The sequence below is a fragment of the Ranitomeya imitator genome, chromosome 4 (genome assembly GCF_032444005.1).
Source record: "Ranitomeya imitator isolate aRanImi1 chromosome 4, aRanImi1.pri, whole genome shotgun sequence".
Classification (NCBI taxonomy): domain Eukaryota; kingdom Metazoa; phylum Chordata; class Amphibia; order Anura; family Dendrobatidae; genus Ranitomeya; species Ranitomeya imitator.
In genome coordinates, this window is record NC_091285.1 from 576,449,259 (window position 1) to 576,467,885 (window position 18,627).

The 18,627-nt window shown below is 44.8% G+C and overlaps 1 protein-coding gene across 7 annotated transcripts in view; it reads right to left on the reverse strand.

The window, feature by feature from the left end:
- DENND4A (DENN domain containing 4A) overlaps positions 1-18,627 on the reverse strand; it is a 208,592-nt gene that overhangs the window by 51,959 nt on the left and 138,006 nt on the right. For all 7 annotated transcript variants that reach the window (XM_069766368.1, XM_069766373.1, XM_069766372.1 and 4 more), the window contains 8 exons: positions 16,753-16,886; positions 16,522-16,651; positions 3,507-3,713; positions 3,241-3,369; positions 1,511-1,655; positions 1,274-1,402; positions 1,072-1,185; positions 458-598 (listed from right to left, as the gene is read on the reverse strand). In XM_069766368.1, coding sequence (XP_069622469.1) covers positions 458-598; positions 1,072-1,185; positions 1,274-1,402; positions 1,511-1,655; positions 3,241-3,369; positions 3,507-3,713; positions 16,522-16,651; positions 16,753-16,886 — 1,129 coding nt within the window. The remainder of the gene's footprint in view (positions 1-457; positions 599-1,071; positions 1,186-1,273; positions 1,403-1,510; positions 1,656-3,240; positions 3,370-3,506; positions 3,714-16,521; positions 16,652-16,752; positions 16,887-18,627) is intronic.

Consider the following 18,627-nt stretch of genomic DNA (forward strand, 5'->3'; position numbering starts at 1 on the left):
AGACTCAAAGATATAAGATTTGTTAAAGGGGAAATGGAGATCATGAGATAATCTGGGACTAGCGTGTTCTCACTAATACCAGATTCAAAGGGCCTGTCAACTTTTTAATTATTTCACAAACCATGGAAGAAATCACTAAGATTGAATGTTTGAATTCAGACTGCGATTTATGGACTGGCTGGGGGTCTCCGGACCCATACTATTCAGCCTCATATATAAACAAAAATGTGGGGCCCGGAAACTTGAATGTGTGAAGCTGTAAGTGTAATTTGCAGATTAGTACCGGTGTCTTGATTTGTTCTCTTTAGTGTAGAAAACTACATGAGACAAGGCTAAGGTGGCGCTTTCCAATGAAAGAGACAAAAAGAAGTAATAGTAAAAATAGTCCAATGCATTTGGGGTCTTTGGCTGACCACTCTATAGTCACTACACGGTAGGATACGTGGCTTCTACTTACCTGCAGCGACTGTGTCAGCCACGTTGTCCGCTATGACCTCTTTACGAACGATACTGGATGTGGGCTTGGCAGGCTGAGAAATGGGACTAAGCAGCTGGGGTAGGCCATCGCGGCTGCCTTTGGAACTCTCCGTCTCTGACACTACACAGAAAATAGATATCAAATCTTAGATGTCCATTTAAAAAAAAAGGAAAAAGAATTTGTGTGTGACTAACATTTTAAATATGAAATATGCATAAAGAATGAGAAAAGCCTATGATTTAGATAATTCCACGTCACCCGATTAGTCAGGACTGCAGCATTTACCCTCGGAGCTGCGGGTCAGAGGCAGTGGACAGCGGGCACTCGGCACATTTGCCACTTTACCACTTTCATAGCCATCTTCTACATGCCCTTTATTCACATCACTGATGTCTTACAATAACTGACACTTAAAATACAAGGCTTACTAAATCAGGACACAGAGGAGTCAGAATGAAGGTAAACGCAAACAATGAACAATCTTGCTGTTTCCTGAAGAAAGCAGCCACGTTTTTTGTTTTTTTATGCATCGCAGATAACCTCTATAAACTCATGCAGGTCGCCAGTTATTTGTAGAAGTGAGATAAACATACATGAGCTGGAGTCGCTGCCTCGGGAGTCCTCCTGTTCTTCTTGTATATCATGCACCGCTCCTCTGCGAACCTCCTCCTTGGATAATGAGCTGTATCCCAGATCAGACTGACCACCTACAGATCCAGGAAGCTCATTAGTGATCATCTCAGCATGCCAATGGTTAACAAACCCAATCCACCCAGCATAGTGTGCGGCCCATACCTGTACTAGATCGGTCATCTGTGGGGTCAGTGCTGGTCACGTCTGTGGTGAATGATGGCTGATCTGTGGCGTTCATGTCTATAGAACTGTCCATACTGCCGTGACTAACTGCGTCCAGATCGCTGCTATCTATGGAGGACGGATGGATGAAAAACAGGGATTAAATCCTTGACCGATCACTCCTGTGACATGTCACTGCTATATCCTAACTAGTATGAACAGATTTCCTGCAGTTACCTGAGGGCGTCGCATGTGGAGCTACAGAGTGCGGCTTCTTCAGGGCTCTCTTAAACTGGGCGACTCCATGAAGAACATTCCTGACCTTTATCCACAAGAAATAACCTCCTCGGTTCCCCGAGGGCCACACACTTTCCAGGACAGCCTGTACAAGGAATGTACGGGTTAGCGGCATGCAGCACAGCTAGGGCACCTATACCCGGAATTACTATACAGATATTAATGAGAATATAAGCTGGAATATGTGCCGGTCTCCAAGACTCAGACATGGAGCCATCTCTCTCCAGTAGGACTTATCTAAGTCATCAGCAGCATCTCTAGAAGCCCCCCATACCATTATCTTTCCATTTGTCCTGGTTCTAGCAGAGGTTGGCAATCTATGTTTTACACAGACGGCCATTCGTATAAATGGCTTCCATGCGGACATGTGATACTACATTTCCCCAGAAATGTCTGACGTTGCCACAGCTTCTATTGTCTTGAAGCCCAGCTCCCATATTTTGAAGGCTGTCTATAATGATGCTAGTTCACCTAATCAGAAGATACTGAACTGGAAAACTGCAGGAGAACATGATGGCAATGTTTGGATTTACCATTGAATTTTTGTACATTGCACCACAGGTAAAGAAAAATTGAAAAAAAAAAAAAGTTAATGTTAAAAACGGTTTTCCGATACAATAACAGAGCTTGTCCACTTTACGTTTTGTATTGGTACGTTTCGTGGTGGCTGTGAGGTTACTGCAGCCCAGTCCTAATGGTTTGCATAGTACTGTGCTGGTGAGAGCTGCCCTGACACTACAAGGCGTATACAGCCATGCCTGGTAACCAATGAAAGGGGCGCAACAACCAAAGAAGCATGGCAGACCTTCAATATGCTGATCATAGTGTGGCAGGAGCAGGACCAAAAACCAACCTATTCTTGATGGCTTTTCCAAAGAACATTTTTTTGATTGTTATTTACAAGCTAAAAAATGATTTCTACAATTAGGTTTCATTAAAAGTTTCCCCACTGCGTTAACGGAGTATCCATCAGTGAGCTCATTCAGGTAGTCTGTCTTTTTCTGGGCACCTATTGACTGATCTATGACCACAGACCACACCAAAGTTGAATGTGCAGAGAAACAAAGAGCCTGTTAAAGCTAAACGGTGCACAATTTTTAAATCAAACCAAGTAGCAAAAATAAATTTTAGCCCCAAATACAAATACTTGAAGCACCACTCCAGGGTGTTTTTTTTTTTTCTTCCAGTGCTGGATGGCACTTTATGACCATGGGCAGGGGGCTTACGGTTAAAGTCACCTTCCAGCGTCTTCCTCATTTGTCAGCACCGCTCTGGTCCCGTGGCACCATCTTGTGAGTGCAGCTTCTGAGTGGCCGGAAGTTAAAAGCTACGTCACAAGCTCTCACTGCAAGACTGAGGCCAGAATGAGCATAGACTTGTATTGAGAAACGTGACCTCCACATCTGCGGCTCCATGAAACACTGGAGCTGTAGACAGCTGGAGACCGACGGAAGCAACACTGGAGATCTATGAAGGTGGCAGGTGGGTATGAGACAGGGAAATTGCATTTAAAGCACCACTCAAAAAAAAAAAAAAAAAAAAAAACACGGAGTGGGGCATTAACTGATAAAAAAAAAAAAAAAAAAGGTTCCCTAAGGGTGGACAACCCCTGTAACATGCAGGCCCTGCACACCCTTTAAGGTTTCTATTTCATTACTACCAGTACTTACTTTGTTGTAGTACCCATAGGTGATGGCGTTGGGCTGCACACCGGCTTTCTTCATTTCAAATAAAACTTTAACAGCAAGCACCGGCTGCCCGTACTGCCCGCACAGCTGCATGAGAACGCGATAGCACACCTGAAATACACGGACACGGATGGGCAATGGGCACCAACTATGACCTGATGGTTACACTGCACACTGAAATAACAACATATGGTGCACTGTCCACATGTTCATACGAGAAAAAAAAAATGCAACTGCATCTGTTTTACCTCATCAGGAGAGTCGATTTTCTTAGCCGCCATCTTCCGGAGGATGTCGTATGCAGTACGCAGGGCTCTCACTTTAGAATGGCACACTTTGACGTAGGCCGGCAGACATATAAACCACAGGCCGTAGCAATGCTTTAACAGGCATCGGGACCACATTTGGGGGATAGACGAGTACTGTTTCGCTATTTTATGAGCCGACTTGATCTCCTGCAAAGGCGACACAGTAGATTTACCCTCTTTGAGAAGGAGTTGTAGATCAGTCAAGCGTTAAGGTGACTTTTCTGATAGTCTAAAAGAAAATGGCCACTAATATTTAATAGTAAGAGGAAGCCGCTCATATATGTGGCCACAGACGGAGAATAGTGTTACCCTGACCGTAGCATGTAGCAAACAGTCGGTTCCATCATTTACAAGATGTCAGTAGTTGTTAAGGAACAAAGAAATTGCTGAACAATATGTGGAACACTCGCCCTATAGGAAATTACCATAGTCTCCCTTGTTTGTGGCCTCAACGTTTGGTCAAACCACAGGTCTCGGGACCTCATGTATGCCAATATAAGTCATGGTAGTGATGAGCGAGCATGCTCGGGTGCTAATAGAGTATTTTCCGCGTGCTGGAATAATATGTTCAAGTCCCCGCAGCTGCAACACATGCGGGGATTACCTAACAAACAGGCCCTCCATGCATGTGTGTGACTGTCACACAGCCGCAACACATGCATCTATAGCGCCGAACAGCTGATCGGCCAGAGTGATCCAGGAAGCCAGGTTCCCTCTGCAGCTTATTCGGTAAGCGCTATCACTTGCCGAATGAGCAAATTCACTGATCTCTACTCATGAACTGAGCACACCTCTAGGATTGTTCCAATCTCAGCCTTTTATGTCCAGGTGCAGACCACAGGAGGTAGAGAAAGGACACAGCCAAGAATGGAGGAGTAACAGTTTAGAGCCATGAAAGGCTGAGATGAGAATAACCCTTTATGGCTTGTGCACATGACTAAAAATCGGACGAGTGCTAACCGTCATTTTGATGGTAACGCTCTTCCCCTTGTCATTCTATGGGGCCATGCAGACTCAGTCGGTCCGAGGAGAAAATTGCATCATGCATCCAATTATTGGATCCCACTGGCCATTCAGGTCTATGGGTCTGGAGGAAAAAAATTTATTTGCTCTCCACATCCAAGAAGATCTGACCACACAAACTCCGGCCAGTATTAAAGTCCTAATTTTCTTAGATGAGAAAAGTAGTAAATGTAACAGTTAACAAAATTTGCAGTAAAATTTGTGACTTTTCTCCTCAGTCACACAAATGGATGAGCTTAAGGCCTCATTCACACTTGCATATTTAGGTAATGATTTTGCATCTGCATTTAAGAAAAGGTAGACATAGGGCCAAAATAAAAAAATTTCATCCATCTCTGCCCAAATAGCAATACAACTTTTAACTCTCAAACATCTTGTTATCGCTACCACACTAATCTACTAGAAATCTTTGATGACCTGTCAAAATGGGTCATATTTTTTTTTTAGATGCAACTACTGAGATACACTCACGCGTAGCAGATTAATGGTAATGTTACAGGAACAGCTCCACTGTTTCCTCCCTCCACTAACCTACCTGTGCTCTCTATTGCTATTTCTGCGTGGTTTGACCATCACTGCTCAGATCTTTCATTAACCCCCAACATCCATTCACTCACTTGCTCGTGTCACCTAAAGCTCAAAAATTCGACCTTTTATTACCTTTGACTCTGCAAAAACTCTTACTGTTGCTCTAATTTCTTGTCTGGACTATTGTAACTCTCTAGTAATCAGTCTCCCTCATATCAAACTCTCCCCTCTCCAATCTGTCCTGAATGCAGCAGCGAGGACCATATTCCTTTCCAACCACCAGACCGATGCCTCTACCCTGTACCAGTGGTTGCACTGGTTGCCCATCTGATATAGAGTCCAATATAAACTTATCACTCTCACCCACAAAGCTCTCCATGGTTCAGCACAATCCTACATCTCCTCCCTCGTCTCAGTCTACCACCCTACCCGTGCCCTTTGTTCTGCTGATGACCTAAGACTAACATCCTTAATAACCCAACCCTCCAAATCCTGTCTCCAAGACTTCTCACGTGCTACGCCAATTCTTTGGAATACCCACAACAATTTGATTTATCCCCAATATCCACAGCTTTAAGCGTGGCCTAAAAAGAGGGATTTTTGGTACTCACGGTAAAATCTCTTTCTTGGAGCCTTCATTGGGGGACACAGGTAACCATGGGTGTATGCTGCTGTCGCTAGGAGGCTGACACTATGCAAAAAAAGGAAAATAGCTCCTCTTCTGCAATATACACCGACCGACAGGCAGGAAGTACCTCAGTTAGTGTTAAAGCAGTAGGAGAAGCAACCAAAACTCAACATATGTACCAATCCAACAACGGAGGCACATAGGCCAAATATTGGTACAACATATGTACCAATCCAACATGACGACACATAGATCAAATAATGGTACAACATACCAAATAATGGTACCACATATGTGCCAATGAAACAACAAAGGCACATTAATGGTACAAACAGTTAGGGAGGGTGCTGTGTCCCCCAATGAAGGCTCCAAGAAAGATTTTATGGTGAGTACCAAAAATCCCTCTTTCTTTATCGCTTAATTGGGGGACACAGGTAACCATGGGATGTCCCAAAGCAGTCCCTAGGGTGGGACACAGGAAGATTCAAGGAATAAATGGGCTCAGGTCGGTCGGTGCAAAACCGCCACCTGCAGCACCTACTTTCCCAGGTCTGCATCAGATGAGGCATGGCAAATATGACCAGGTTGCGGCCTTACAGTCTGGAAAGCCAAATCCTGGTGACAAACAGCCTAGGAGGCCCCTACCGCAGGGCGGAGTGAGCCTTCAGCCCCAGAGGAGACTGCACCGTCGGAAGAGGCTGTTTGTCCTGGAAGCAGACTGCCTCACGGCAATAGAGAAACTAGAAGCTAGGAGCCCTTTAAGGCAACCTTCAGAGATGATGAGCAGGGAATCAGATTGACGAAAGAGAGCAGTCCTTGAAAGGTAGATTCGGAGAGCTGTGACGGAATCCAGCTTGTAGAGGGACTTCTCCAGGGGATGGACTGGAGAGACACAGAAGGAAGGACAATGACTTCGTTAATGAGAAAGGAAAAGACCACCTCGGGAAGAAAGGAAGGGCCAGGCCCGAGAACCACATTGTCCTGATATAGAATCAGGAGTGCTAACTTGGAAACTGTCCTGATGGACATAATTGAACAAAGAGAAATGTCATGTGTTGAATGGGCTAAAACAGGGGCGCGCTGCGGCGCGCCTAAGACAAGATTAAAATCCCATGGATTTATTAGAGGACAATAAGGAGGAGCCAGGTGAGCGACTCCTTGAAGAAAACCAAGAATGAACGGAAAACGGACATAGGGACCAGACCCTTGTCCATACTCAACCAAAAAAAGGCCTTTCAGTATTTGTAGTAGATACTCAAGGATGCTGGTTTCCCGGTCCCAATCATGGTCTAAATGACCAGTCGGGGAAAAACCAGCCTCCTCTAGGACTATGGCCTCAACGGCCATGCTGTTAAAGACAGAGACTATGAACTCTGGTGGAAGACGGAACCTTGAGAGAGAGGATCTGGACAGACTGGAAGCTTCCAAGGGGCGTCTATGAACATATTCACCGGGCCTTTCTTGGCCAATCCGAAGATACAGTAACAGGAATATAGGGATCCCTTCTTCCTTTATCCTTTTCACAACTCTCGGGCCGAGGGGAGAGACGGAAAAGGAGAGAGCAGATGGAATTGTGACTATGATATTACTAGAGCGTCGCAACAGGTGGCTAGCAGGTCCCGGGATCTGGCTACGAACCAAGGAACCTTATGGTTTATCCAAGACGCCACGAGGGCAACGTCCGGAGAGCCCCATTTCAGCATATATGGATGAAGACAGAGGGGCTGAGCCATTGGCTGCCCGAAGCGAGACCCAGATGGCTCAGAAAATCGATTGCCCGGTTTTCTACCCTCGGAATATGCATGGCTGATATGGCGGAAACATTATGTTCTGCCTCTCGCAGAATCCTTGTTAACTTTGACTTCACTTGTTTGATGCGAGTACCGCCTTAACGGTTTATGTAAACCCCGGCCGTAGCATTTTCTCTTGGGTGTTCCAGTGGCTCTGCGCTGTGACACGAAGAAAAAACGGTTCCGCAAAAGATGAGACTGGTGTTGTTGGTAAAAACCTGCCACTAGAGAGGAAAGAGGAACTTCCTTTATAGAACTGATGTCGACGGCGTCACCAGATGAAACACTGCCTCACTCTGAGAGGAAGAAGCACAGGATTGTCCGTGGAGACGACCAGAGAGCCCGCTGAAGGGGGCGGGCATGGAACTGGGCAAAAGGAACGGTTTCCGAGGCGACAATCCATTTCCCCTAGAACTCCTATGCAGGACCATAGGAGAAGAGAAGCTGATCGCTTTAGAGTACAGAAACCCCTGGTAGAGGGATGAAAAACCTTCTCCTTTGGAAGGAAGAGACTGGCTTGGGTCATGTCAAACTCATACCTAGAAACACTAGTATAGAGCAAAGGTGAGGGAGGACTTTTCTCCGTTTATAATCTAGCTGAGATGGACCCGGATATGTAGAGTAAACTGAAGACTCTGTTTGCAGTCTCAGCGGGACAACTCATTGATCAGAAGATCGTTTTAGTAGGGAAATATGAAAAAATCCCTTGGATAGAAGAATGACCCTGATCGCTGCCATGACATAAATAGTCTGGGAGCAGAGGCTAGGATGAAGGGGAGAGCTGTGAACTGATAAGGACCCTCCTGGATCGCACATCATAGGAGCCTCTGAAGCTAAACACAAACAAGAATGTGAGGAAAATTCTCCCGAGTCCATGAAAGTGATTACCGAACTTAGTTACATCGTCCTGAAGAGACAGGACTGAACGTGACCGGTAAACCGCTCGAGGACTAAAATCGGAGGAGTGTTCTGCCTTCCTTCGTGACTAAGAAAGAATAGAATAGAACCCCGAGAACAGTACGTTCCTGGGGACGGGTACGATCACTTCTGTGAATGGCAGGTAAAGACTGCCTGAAGAACTGCTGGGGCCTGCGACTTATGTCTTGACGGGCGAAAAAACAAAAGGAAACATCTTCCTGGGGGAGAAGAACGGTCGATATTGTAGATGGAAGTTGCTATCTCTCTTGAGGTTGAAGCAACCTTTTCCTATTAAAAGGACATTACGTTTGGACCGGAAAAGCGAGGCGTTTTTCCCCGCCAGTGGCATCCGAAACTATTGATCCAGCTTGGATCCAAAAGATCTAGAGACTTTGAAGGCAAAACCAGTGAGGCCAGAGAATGCGACATATGGAAACGATGCTGCCGGTAGTCGTGAAGAAACAACCAGCCGCATAAAAAGGGGAGCGGACACGATATATTTGCTGGCCTCCCATCCGGAGGAGCGGCCGCTAGAATACCTTGAAGTATTCTTGCCCCGACATACATGGAATTTGACACCCAGGTGTAGGCAAATGTGGGACAGAGAGAGAGGGGCGTCACCTGCCTCCAAGGCTGACTTAACCAAGGATTCAATCTGTCTATCTGTAGAATCCTTAAGGGATGCACTGATCAGTAGAGACAAGGCTGTCTAGGAAGACAGGCGAGAAGCAGGCGGATCCACCTTAGGGATTCTGCCCATTTATCAAGAAGGCCTGGTCTAAAGGGATAGAGGATGTGTAGCTTCCTCCTACCTGGGAGGCGCTTTTCAGAGTGTTCCCAGTGTTTAGACATAGTGATGACAAGTTCCCTGATCAGGGAAAATTTGAAAGTATCGGAATGCTCGTGAGCAGGAGCCTCATCCTCCCGTAGGTTCAGAAATTTGGTATTTTGCCAAGATGAGGTTAATGAGCATATCTTGCATCTTTCAGGTCTGGTCCGTATCAGGTCTGGCCCGTATCGGACTCAGACTGGGAATCCATATCCGACCCAAAAACCGCCTCCGAGGGGCATGGGATGAGGAATGCATCCAGGATAAAGTAGAGGGACCAGCCGGTTCTTTTGCTTTGTACGCGATCTGTACCTGTGAAGGTCACGGTCAGGTGCGTGCGAATCACCGTGAGAGGTGTTCGGAGCACTGGTGGCAGAAGACAAACGTGAAGGGCGGACCAGGACCAGGGATTGTGAGAGTTTGGTCAGATCTGAGAACGACTGTGACCTGGCAACAGCCCACTCCGGAAGGATGTGATTGCTCTCATCCAAGGTGTTAGAGGGTTTATCTGAATGCCACTGCTCTTGTACGGATGGCAAAAGCATTGTGGATTATAGGGACAGGAATGGGCCTCCCTGAGATTAGGCATAAGTAATAGGCTAGGGCTACAGCTGGGAGAGCTAAGACCTTGTGAAGAGAGAAAATAACCAGTCTGAGCTGGACATGGAATTATGTGCAGTCTCGGCACCCGCAGTGGCAGGGCCGGTAAACGAAGGTCCTAGTCTGCGTCTGGTGGGAGTAGGGGCCCCTCCATTGACTGTGCCGCCAGAGGAATGCACCGGGTAGGGGGGAGGAGGCCCCTTGATAGGGAGAAAAGCACGTGATAAATATGCGGAGGGCGTTAACGAAGCACTAGCTGAGGAAAAGATGGCCGTTGTTGTTCAGTGACGTTATGTTCTGTGCAGCGTTCCGCGCGTAAACAGTGAGGCAGGCAGGTAGCTGCCAGGGACAGAGAAAAGGACATACCTGTAAAAGGTGAGTCCCGAATCCCTCTTCACTGACGAGGATCACATCAGGAGCCCTCAGGAAGGGTGAGGGTCACTGGAAACTGGGATCCTTCTTCCCGCATCATCTCCGGACGGTGCAGAAGATGGCATCAACCCCTTACAAGGGGGAGGCCACCGCTGATGACCACCATCTTCCGCTCAGCCCTCTCCGAGGAGAGGGGTGAGGAGGGAAATGGCAAGGACTGGCCACCGGAATCAACCCTGGAGCACCCGTGAAGGTGGCAGGGGATAAAGTCCTGCCAGCGGGCCTGAGAGTTGCGATGTGGGAGACACCACACTGCTCGCTCAGCCACCTAATATGGGAAGGCAGAGTGAGAAATTACACCGTTTCCCTGAAACTGTATCTGAAAGACAAAGGGAAATCTAATATATTTATACACACAAGTAGGTGTATTGTAATAGTGCACTAGATTAGATGATAGTCCATATCTAAAAGATAGTCCAAGCGCTAAAGTCTGCAGTTTAAAATCAATACCTTTGGGGGTAGAAGTAGATCATGTCACGGCATGTGACATGATCTACTTCTACCCCCAAAGGTATTGATTTTAAACTGCAGACTTTAGCGCTTAGACTATCTTTTAGATATGGACTATCATCTAATCTAGTGCACTATTACAATACACCTACTCGTGTGTATAAATATCGGGTATATCAGCGCGAAGTATATATACGGTATATGTTTTTTACTGTTTGGTATCTCCTACAATCTTGTGGTGATTGTTTATATTTCGCGGCAGATTTTCTATACCCTGCACCAAAAACCAGCGCCGCTTTCTCTCTTGTTTATATTTTGTAGAAATCTAATATATAAAGCTGAATGTGTGTGTGTGTATGTGTGTATGTCTGGGATTGGCATCTGCACCGTCGCAGCTACAGCCACAAAATTTTGCACAGTCACACGTCTGGACCCCGAGAGCATCATAGGCTATGTTGTGAGGCGAAATTTTAACCTTGCGCGTTCCAATTCACCAAACAATTTTGCCTCTATCTACATAATGGGGAAAAAGTGAAACGAAAAGTGTTGGGAGGCAAATTGACAGCTGCCAGATGTGAACAAGGGGGACTTAAAGAGTGAGAGCAATGGCGCCAAAGAGTATATACCGTACAGTTGCTAAGGTGGGGCCCCGACATGGGATACTCACCACACACGGGGATATGAACACACACACAAAATGCGCCACACACTACCACGTGCTTGAACACATATACCACCCTCAGCCTACATTTCACCACACATACACCAACCTCGCCACATAAAAGTCGAAACACAAAAGTCGCCGCTCAAAACTCGCCACGCGCAAAACTTGCCACATGTAAAACTAGGCTCATGCAAAATTCACCTCATGGAAAACTCGCCACACGCAAAACTTGCACACGCGGAAAAATTGCCACTTGCACAAAAGTTGCAAAACATGCAAAACGCACCACACATAAAACTCGCCATGCGCAAAACTCGCCATGCGCAAAACTTGCTGCACACAACTTGCTACACTAACCTGTCACATGCAACTCGACACACAAAAAGTTGCTACACGCCTGTCGCCACACAAAACTCACCTCACAAAAGTCGCTACATGCATGTCGCCACATGCAACTAAACACACACAACTTGACACATGAAACTCACACTAACACACACACAAGTCTGGTATTATCCTTTAAAAATAAAAATCCGATTAATAAGCAGACAAACTACAAGAGCAACAAATGTACCATATAGGAAATACGGCAGCTGTCAGTCACATGACCTGTCTATTATGTGTATGTGTGAGCTAATATATACTGCCAGGGGGGAAGGCTTCCTGTTGGCTGGGGATTTATCAGGCTGCCAATTTAGCTTACAAATACTGAGGTAAAAATACTGACCAAATAACGTGTGAATGCGGTCTAATACAGGAGGAGATGACATACAGATATATACTATATACAGGGGAGATGACATATATACTATATACAGGAGAGATGACACAGGTATATACTATATACAGGAGGAAATGACACACATATATACTATATACAGGAGGAGATGACACAGGTATATACTATATACAGGAGGAGATGACATACAGGTATATACTATATACAGGAGGAGATGACATACAGGTATATACTATATACAGGAGGAGATGACATACAGGTATATACTATATACAGGAGGAGATGACACACTGGTATATACTATATACAGGAGATGACACACTGGTATATACTATATACAGGGGAGATTACATACAGGTACATACTATATACAGGGGAGATGACAGGTATATACTATATACAGGGAAGATGACACACGTATATACTATATACAGGAGATGACAGGTATATACTATATACAGGGGAGATGACACACATATATACTATATACAGGGGAGATGACACAGGTATATACTATACACAGGAGGAGATGACATGTATATACTATATAAAAGAGGAGATGACATTGGTATATAGAGGAGGAGATGACATACAGCAGGTATATACTATTTACAGGGGAGATGACATACAGGTATATATATATATATATATATATATATATATATATATATATATATATATACACAGGAGATGACATACAGGTGTATACTACATATAAGGGAGATGACAAACATGTATATACTGAGGGGAAAATGAGAGGTGTGAGGTGAAAATGAGGGGTGTGAGGTGAAAATGAAAAGGTGTGAGTGCAAAATGAGAGGAGTGAGGGAAAATAGTGGAGTGATCGGAAAATGACAGATGTGAGGTCGAAATGACAAGTGTTAGGGGGGAATGAGAGGAGTGAGGAGAGAAAATAAGAGGAGTGAGGGGGAAAATGAGAGGTGTAAGGGAAATAATGAGAGATGTGAGGGGGAAAATGAGAGGCGTGATGGGAAATAAGAGAAGTGAGGTGCTATAACTAACCACAGATATTTACTATGCCCAGGCAACGCCGGGCTCTTCAGCTAGTTGTTATTAAAACACAACAATACCTGTAAGGAAAAAAGGATTAGCTGCGGATCTGGGAACAAATCTAGGTCCGCCTCCTACAGACACTAAGCTTAACCCCTTCACCCCCGGAGCTTTTTCCGCTTTTTCATTTTCGTTTTTTGCTCCCCTCCTTCCCAGAGCCATAACTTTTTTATTTTTCCGTCAATATGGCCATGTGAGGGCTTATTTTTGCGGGACGAGATGTACTTTTGAATGATACCATTGGTTTTACCATGCCATGTAACAGAAAACGGGAAAAAAATTCCAAGTGTGATGAAATTGCAAAAAAAGTGCAATCTCACACTTGTTTTTGGTTTGGCTTTTTTGCTAGGTTCACCAAATGCTAAAACTGACCTGCCATTATGATTCTCCAGGTCATTACAAGTTCATAGACACCTAACATGACCAGGTTATTTTTTATCTAAGTGGTGAAAAAAAATTCCAAAGTTTGCTTAAAAAAAAAAAAAAAATTGCGCGATTTTCCGATACCCGTAGCGTCTCCAATTTTCGTGATCTGGGGTCATGTGAGGGCTTATTTTTTGCGTGACGAGCTGGCGTTTTTAATGATACCATTTTGGTGTAGATACGTTCTTTTGATCGCCCGTTATTGCATTTTAATGCAATGACGCGGCGACCAAAAAAACAAAATTTTGGCGTTTTGATTTTTTTCTCGCTACGCCATTTAGCGGTCAGGTTAATCCTTTGTTTTTATTGATAGATCGGGCAATTCTGAACGCGGCGATACCAAATATGTGTATGTTTGATTTTTTTTTAATTGTTTTATTTTGATTGGGGCGAAAGGGGGGTGATTTGAACTTTTATATATATTTTTTATATTTTTAACCCCTTCATGACCATGGGATTTTTCGTTTTTCCGTGTTCGTTTTTCACTCCCCTCCTTCCCAGAGCCATAACTTTTTTATTTTTCCGTCAATTTGGCCATGTGAGGGCTTATTTTTTGCGGGACGAGTTGTACTTTTGAACGACATCATTGGTTTTAGCATGTCGTGTACTAGAAAACAGGAAAAAAATTCCAAGTGCGGTGAAATTGCAAAAAAAGTGCAGTCTCACACTTGTTTTTTGTTTGGCTTTTTTGTTAGGTTCACTAAATGCTAAAACTGACCTGCCATTATGATTCTCCAGGTCAGTACGAGTTCGTCGACACCTAACATGACTAGGTTATTTTTTATCTAAGTGGTGAAAAAAAATTCCAAACTTTGCTAAAAAAAAAAAATTGCACCATTTTCCGATACTCGTAGCGTCTCCATTTTTCGTAATCTGGGGTCGGTTGAGGGCTTATTTTTTGCGTGCCGAGATGACGTTTTTAATGATAGCATTTCGGTGCAGATACGTTCTTTTAATCGCCCGTTATTGCATTTTAATGCAATGTCGCGGCGACCAAAAAAACGTAATTCTGGTGTTTCAAACTTTTTTCCCGCTACGCTGTTTAGCGATCAGGTTAATGCTTTTTTTTAATTGATAGATCGGGCGATTCTGAGCGCGGCGATACCAAATATGTGTAGATTTGATATTTTTTTATTGATTTATTTTGATTGGGGCGAAAGGGGGGTGATTTAAACTTTTATATTTTTTTTTTATTTTTTTAACATTTTTTTCAACTTTTTTTTTTTTTTTAACTTTTGCCATGCTTCAATAGCCTCCATGGGAGGCTAGAAGCAAGCACAACGCGATCGCCTCTGCTACATAGCAGCGATCTGCTGATCGCTGCTATGTAGCAGAAATGCAGGTGTGCTGCGAGCGCCGACCACAGGGTGGCGCTCACAGCCACCGGCGATCAGTAACCATAGAGGTCTCAAGGACCTCTATGGTTACAATGGAGACGCATCGCCGACCCTCGATCATGTGACGGGGGTCGGCGATGACGTCATTTCCGGCCGCCCGGCCGGAAGCGGCAGTTAAATGCCGCTGTCTGCGTTTGACAGCGGCATTTAACTAGTTAATAGGTGCGGGCAGATCGCGATTCTGCCCGCGCCTATTACGGGCACATGTCAGCTGTTCAAAACAGCTGACATGTCCCGGCTTTGATGCGGGCTCACCGCGGAGCCCTGCATCAAAGCAGGGGATCTGACCTTGGACGTACTATCCCGTCCAAGGTCAGATAGGGGTTAATCACTTTTTTTTTAAATTTTGGCATGCTTCAATAGCCTCCATAGGAGGCTAGAAGCATGCACAACTCGATCGCCTCTGCTACATAGAGTTGAAGTACAGATCACCTCTATGTAGCAGAAATGCAGGGTTGCTTTGAACGCCGACCACAGGGTGGCGCTCAAAGCAATCGGCCATCAACAACCATAGAGGTCTCAGGGAGACCTCTGGTTGTTATGGCAATGCACTGTTGACCCCCGATCATGTGACGGGGGTCAGCAGTGCGAGCACTTCCGGCCGCGAGCGCTAGTTAAATGCCGCTGTCAGCGCTTGACGGCGGCATTTAACTAGTTAATGGGCGCGGGCGGATCGCGATTCCGCTCGCGCTCATTGCGCGCTCATGTCAGCTGTACAAAACAGCTGACATGTCGCGGCTTTGAGGTGGCCTCACTGCCGGAATAGTACGTCAGCTGGCAGAAAGGGGTTAAACTGAGGTACTTCCTGCCTGTCGGTGGGTGTATACTGCAGAGGAGGAGCTATTTTCCTTTTTTTGCATAGTGTCAGCCTCCTAGCGACAGCAGCATACACCCATGGTTACCGGTGTCCCCCAATGAAGTGAGAAAGAAACACATTTCTTTAGACTGGCCTATCGCACAACATACTTATCTAACTATCCCTTTTTGCCCAAACAAAATTTGCTTCAAAATCAAGACCCTCTGTCCACATACCCTCCATCACCTATTAGCCCTCTGTCTGTACTTGTACTGGTACTGGCTGGTGACTGGTTCATGCAGCGTTATTTGAATACCCTATTTATTATATTGATGGCCGGACCATACAATACAAACACTTTTTACCATTCACTTTTCGTGTCCCCCTATTTCCTCAAAGATTGTAAGCTTGTGGGCAGGACCCTCACTCCTCTTGGTATCTGATTTATGTGTTACTCTAATGTGTTTATTGTCTGTACAAGTCCACTGTATAATGGAAGGTGCTGTAGAATATGTTGGTGCTATAAAAATAAAAAATTATTATTATTAATAATAATAATAATAATAATAACAGCATGGGGTATCCGGTCTTCAGATAGCATGAACATTACTACACTTACGGAAAAGTTGGCTTTACTGTGCAGTAAGACATCCAGTGGTGGACATACCTGCTTAGTTCTCCTGAACATTGGAGAAGGACTGCAGGGTGCTGAAACTTTAGAGGACAGCCTAAGGGTTTTCAAGAGCCCTTCCGGAGTGTCAAAGAGGTCCAATGTGAGAACAGGAAACCCATTGTAACTAAAGATCAGAAATAAACATTATATTGGATGGCTTCACCAAAAATGGAGAACACAAGAGAAATTAGGGTAGAAATCTCCACTAGGCAGGTGGGTGCCTACCTGTAATTCTTTGGGTGCTCCTCGCCATTCGGTAGATGAGGGATCTCGGGTGGTGTAATAAACACGGTGTGCTCACTCCTGTGAGACTCATCCAGCTCAATCAGACGCATCTCTCCGGACTTGTCTACATCCACCTGGAATGTAAAGTTATGTCTTCAGTTATGGCACCAGCGCAGAGGGGGAGCTTCAGATGATATTCTGAAAATTACTAAGGCCGGATGGAGTATGCCAAGCACAGGACACAAAGTGACTATATATGGATCAAAAATGAAAAATAAATAAAATCATCTCCAAAGACTTAAAGGGACTCTGTCACTTGAATTTGGAGGGAACAATTTTCAGCCATAGGGGCGGGGTTTTCAGGTGTTTGATTCACCCTTTCCTTACCCGCTGGCTGCATGCTGGCTGCAATATTGGATTGAAGTTCATTCTATGTCCTCCATAGTACACGCCTGCGCAAGGCAAGCCAACCTTACCTTCCACAATGGGTCTCTGTCTGCGTATTGAGATACTGATTTGGCTTTTATCCTAAGTCATACTGCACGACTCGTTAAAGGGCTGATTGTGACTTGTAGGATCGCTACTTCTAACCGGTGGCGCTATAGAGTTCAAGTCCTCTTTTTCTCTGAAGAGACAATTTGTATATTGTCTTGGGAGAAACATCTATCTTACATATATGTCATATCCTGTGGACATACCGCATTGTCGCAGATAGGAACACTCCTTTATTAATGGTCACTTTTGTGGCCCTCACTCAGAAGCTAAGCCTGGTAAGCTCCCTGAAATGTGGGTTTTCCAAATGTGACCATTAGCCCGACATCTGTACATTAGGCGTGCTTCCCATATGGAGGAATGTGTGGTGAGGATCTACTGGATCAATCCCTTTGGCCTGTGGTTTCAGCTAGTTAGTAGGGATGAGCTGCATGTGTTGCGGCTGCCACATCCGGAGGGATTTGAACATATTATTGAAGCACGCAGAAGACACTCAGCACCTGAGCATGCTCGCTCATCACTACTAGTTAGGCGTTTGCTGTGAAATGATGGATCTCCTATCCCAGTACATGTGAACACACGGCGGTGCGGAGAACCGTCAGCCCAATGCCAAGAAGGTCCCGGAGAACAGTGATCTATATTTCTAGAATATCTCTCCCCTTGGATTAAAAACTTCCCTGATTAAAACACCAAGATTAATGATCTACTATAAAGTTTAGCGAGATTCTAACATTGCAGTCAAGTGAGCGGTGTTAATGGGCGGCAGAAGGCAGCATGTGAGACACATTATTAAAGTACCGTGGGTGCGGCACGATTGGCAGCTAGTTACGGTATATGCTGCCATACTCTTTTCGGTAATGTAGACTTTTAGTAATATGCATTGTATAATCTGCGCTAATTCCTGCTGAAAGGACAGAAGGTGACCCAGTTTTCAGGGAATCCAACATCATGGATTAATCTTCTTTAAACTGCAGTGTCTGGAACAATATATCTCACGGTGGCTCAATACATTTACTCTGCGGCCGATGGAAATTAATTATGTACAGTGCCATCTACACGTTACCATCAGAGGCCCAGAGTAAGTATATTAGTATTGAAAGAAAGTAATCCAGCTCCATGGAAATTCCAACTCTTTTTTATTGGTGCGAATAGAAGACACTTCAGTCGGTAAGTACAAAAAATGCCATGGTAATGGATAAAACAACGCGTTTCAGGTAGTGAAACCCTTAATCATATTATCCTACCATATGAAGGGTCACGACTTATATAAAGCAATATCCGGTCTTCACATATGACGCATAATTTATCGATTAATCAAATTGACCTCATCACGTGTATTGTGAAGAGAACAAGTAATTCACTAACAAAAGCAAATAGCACATA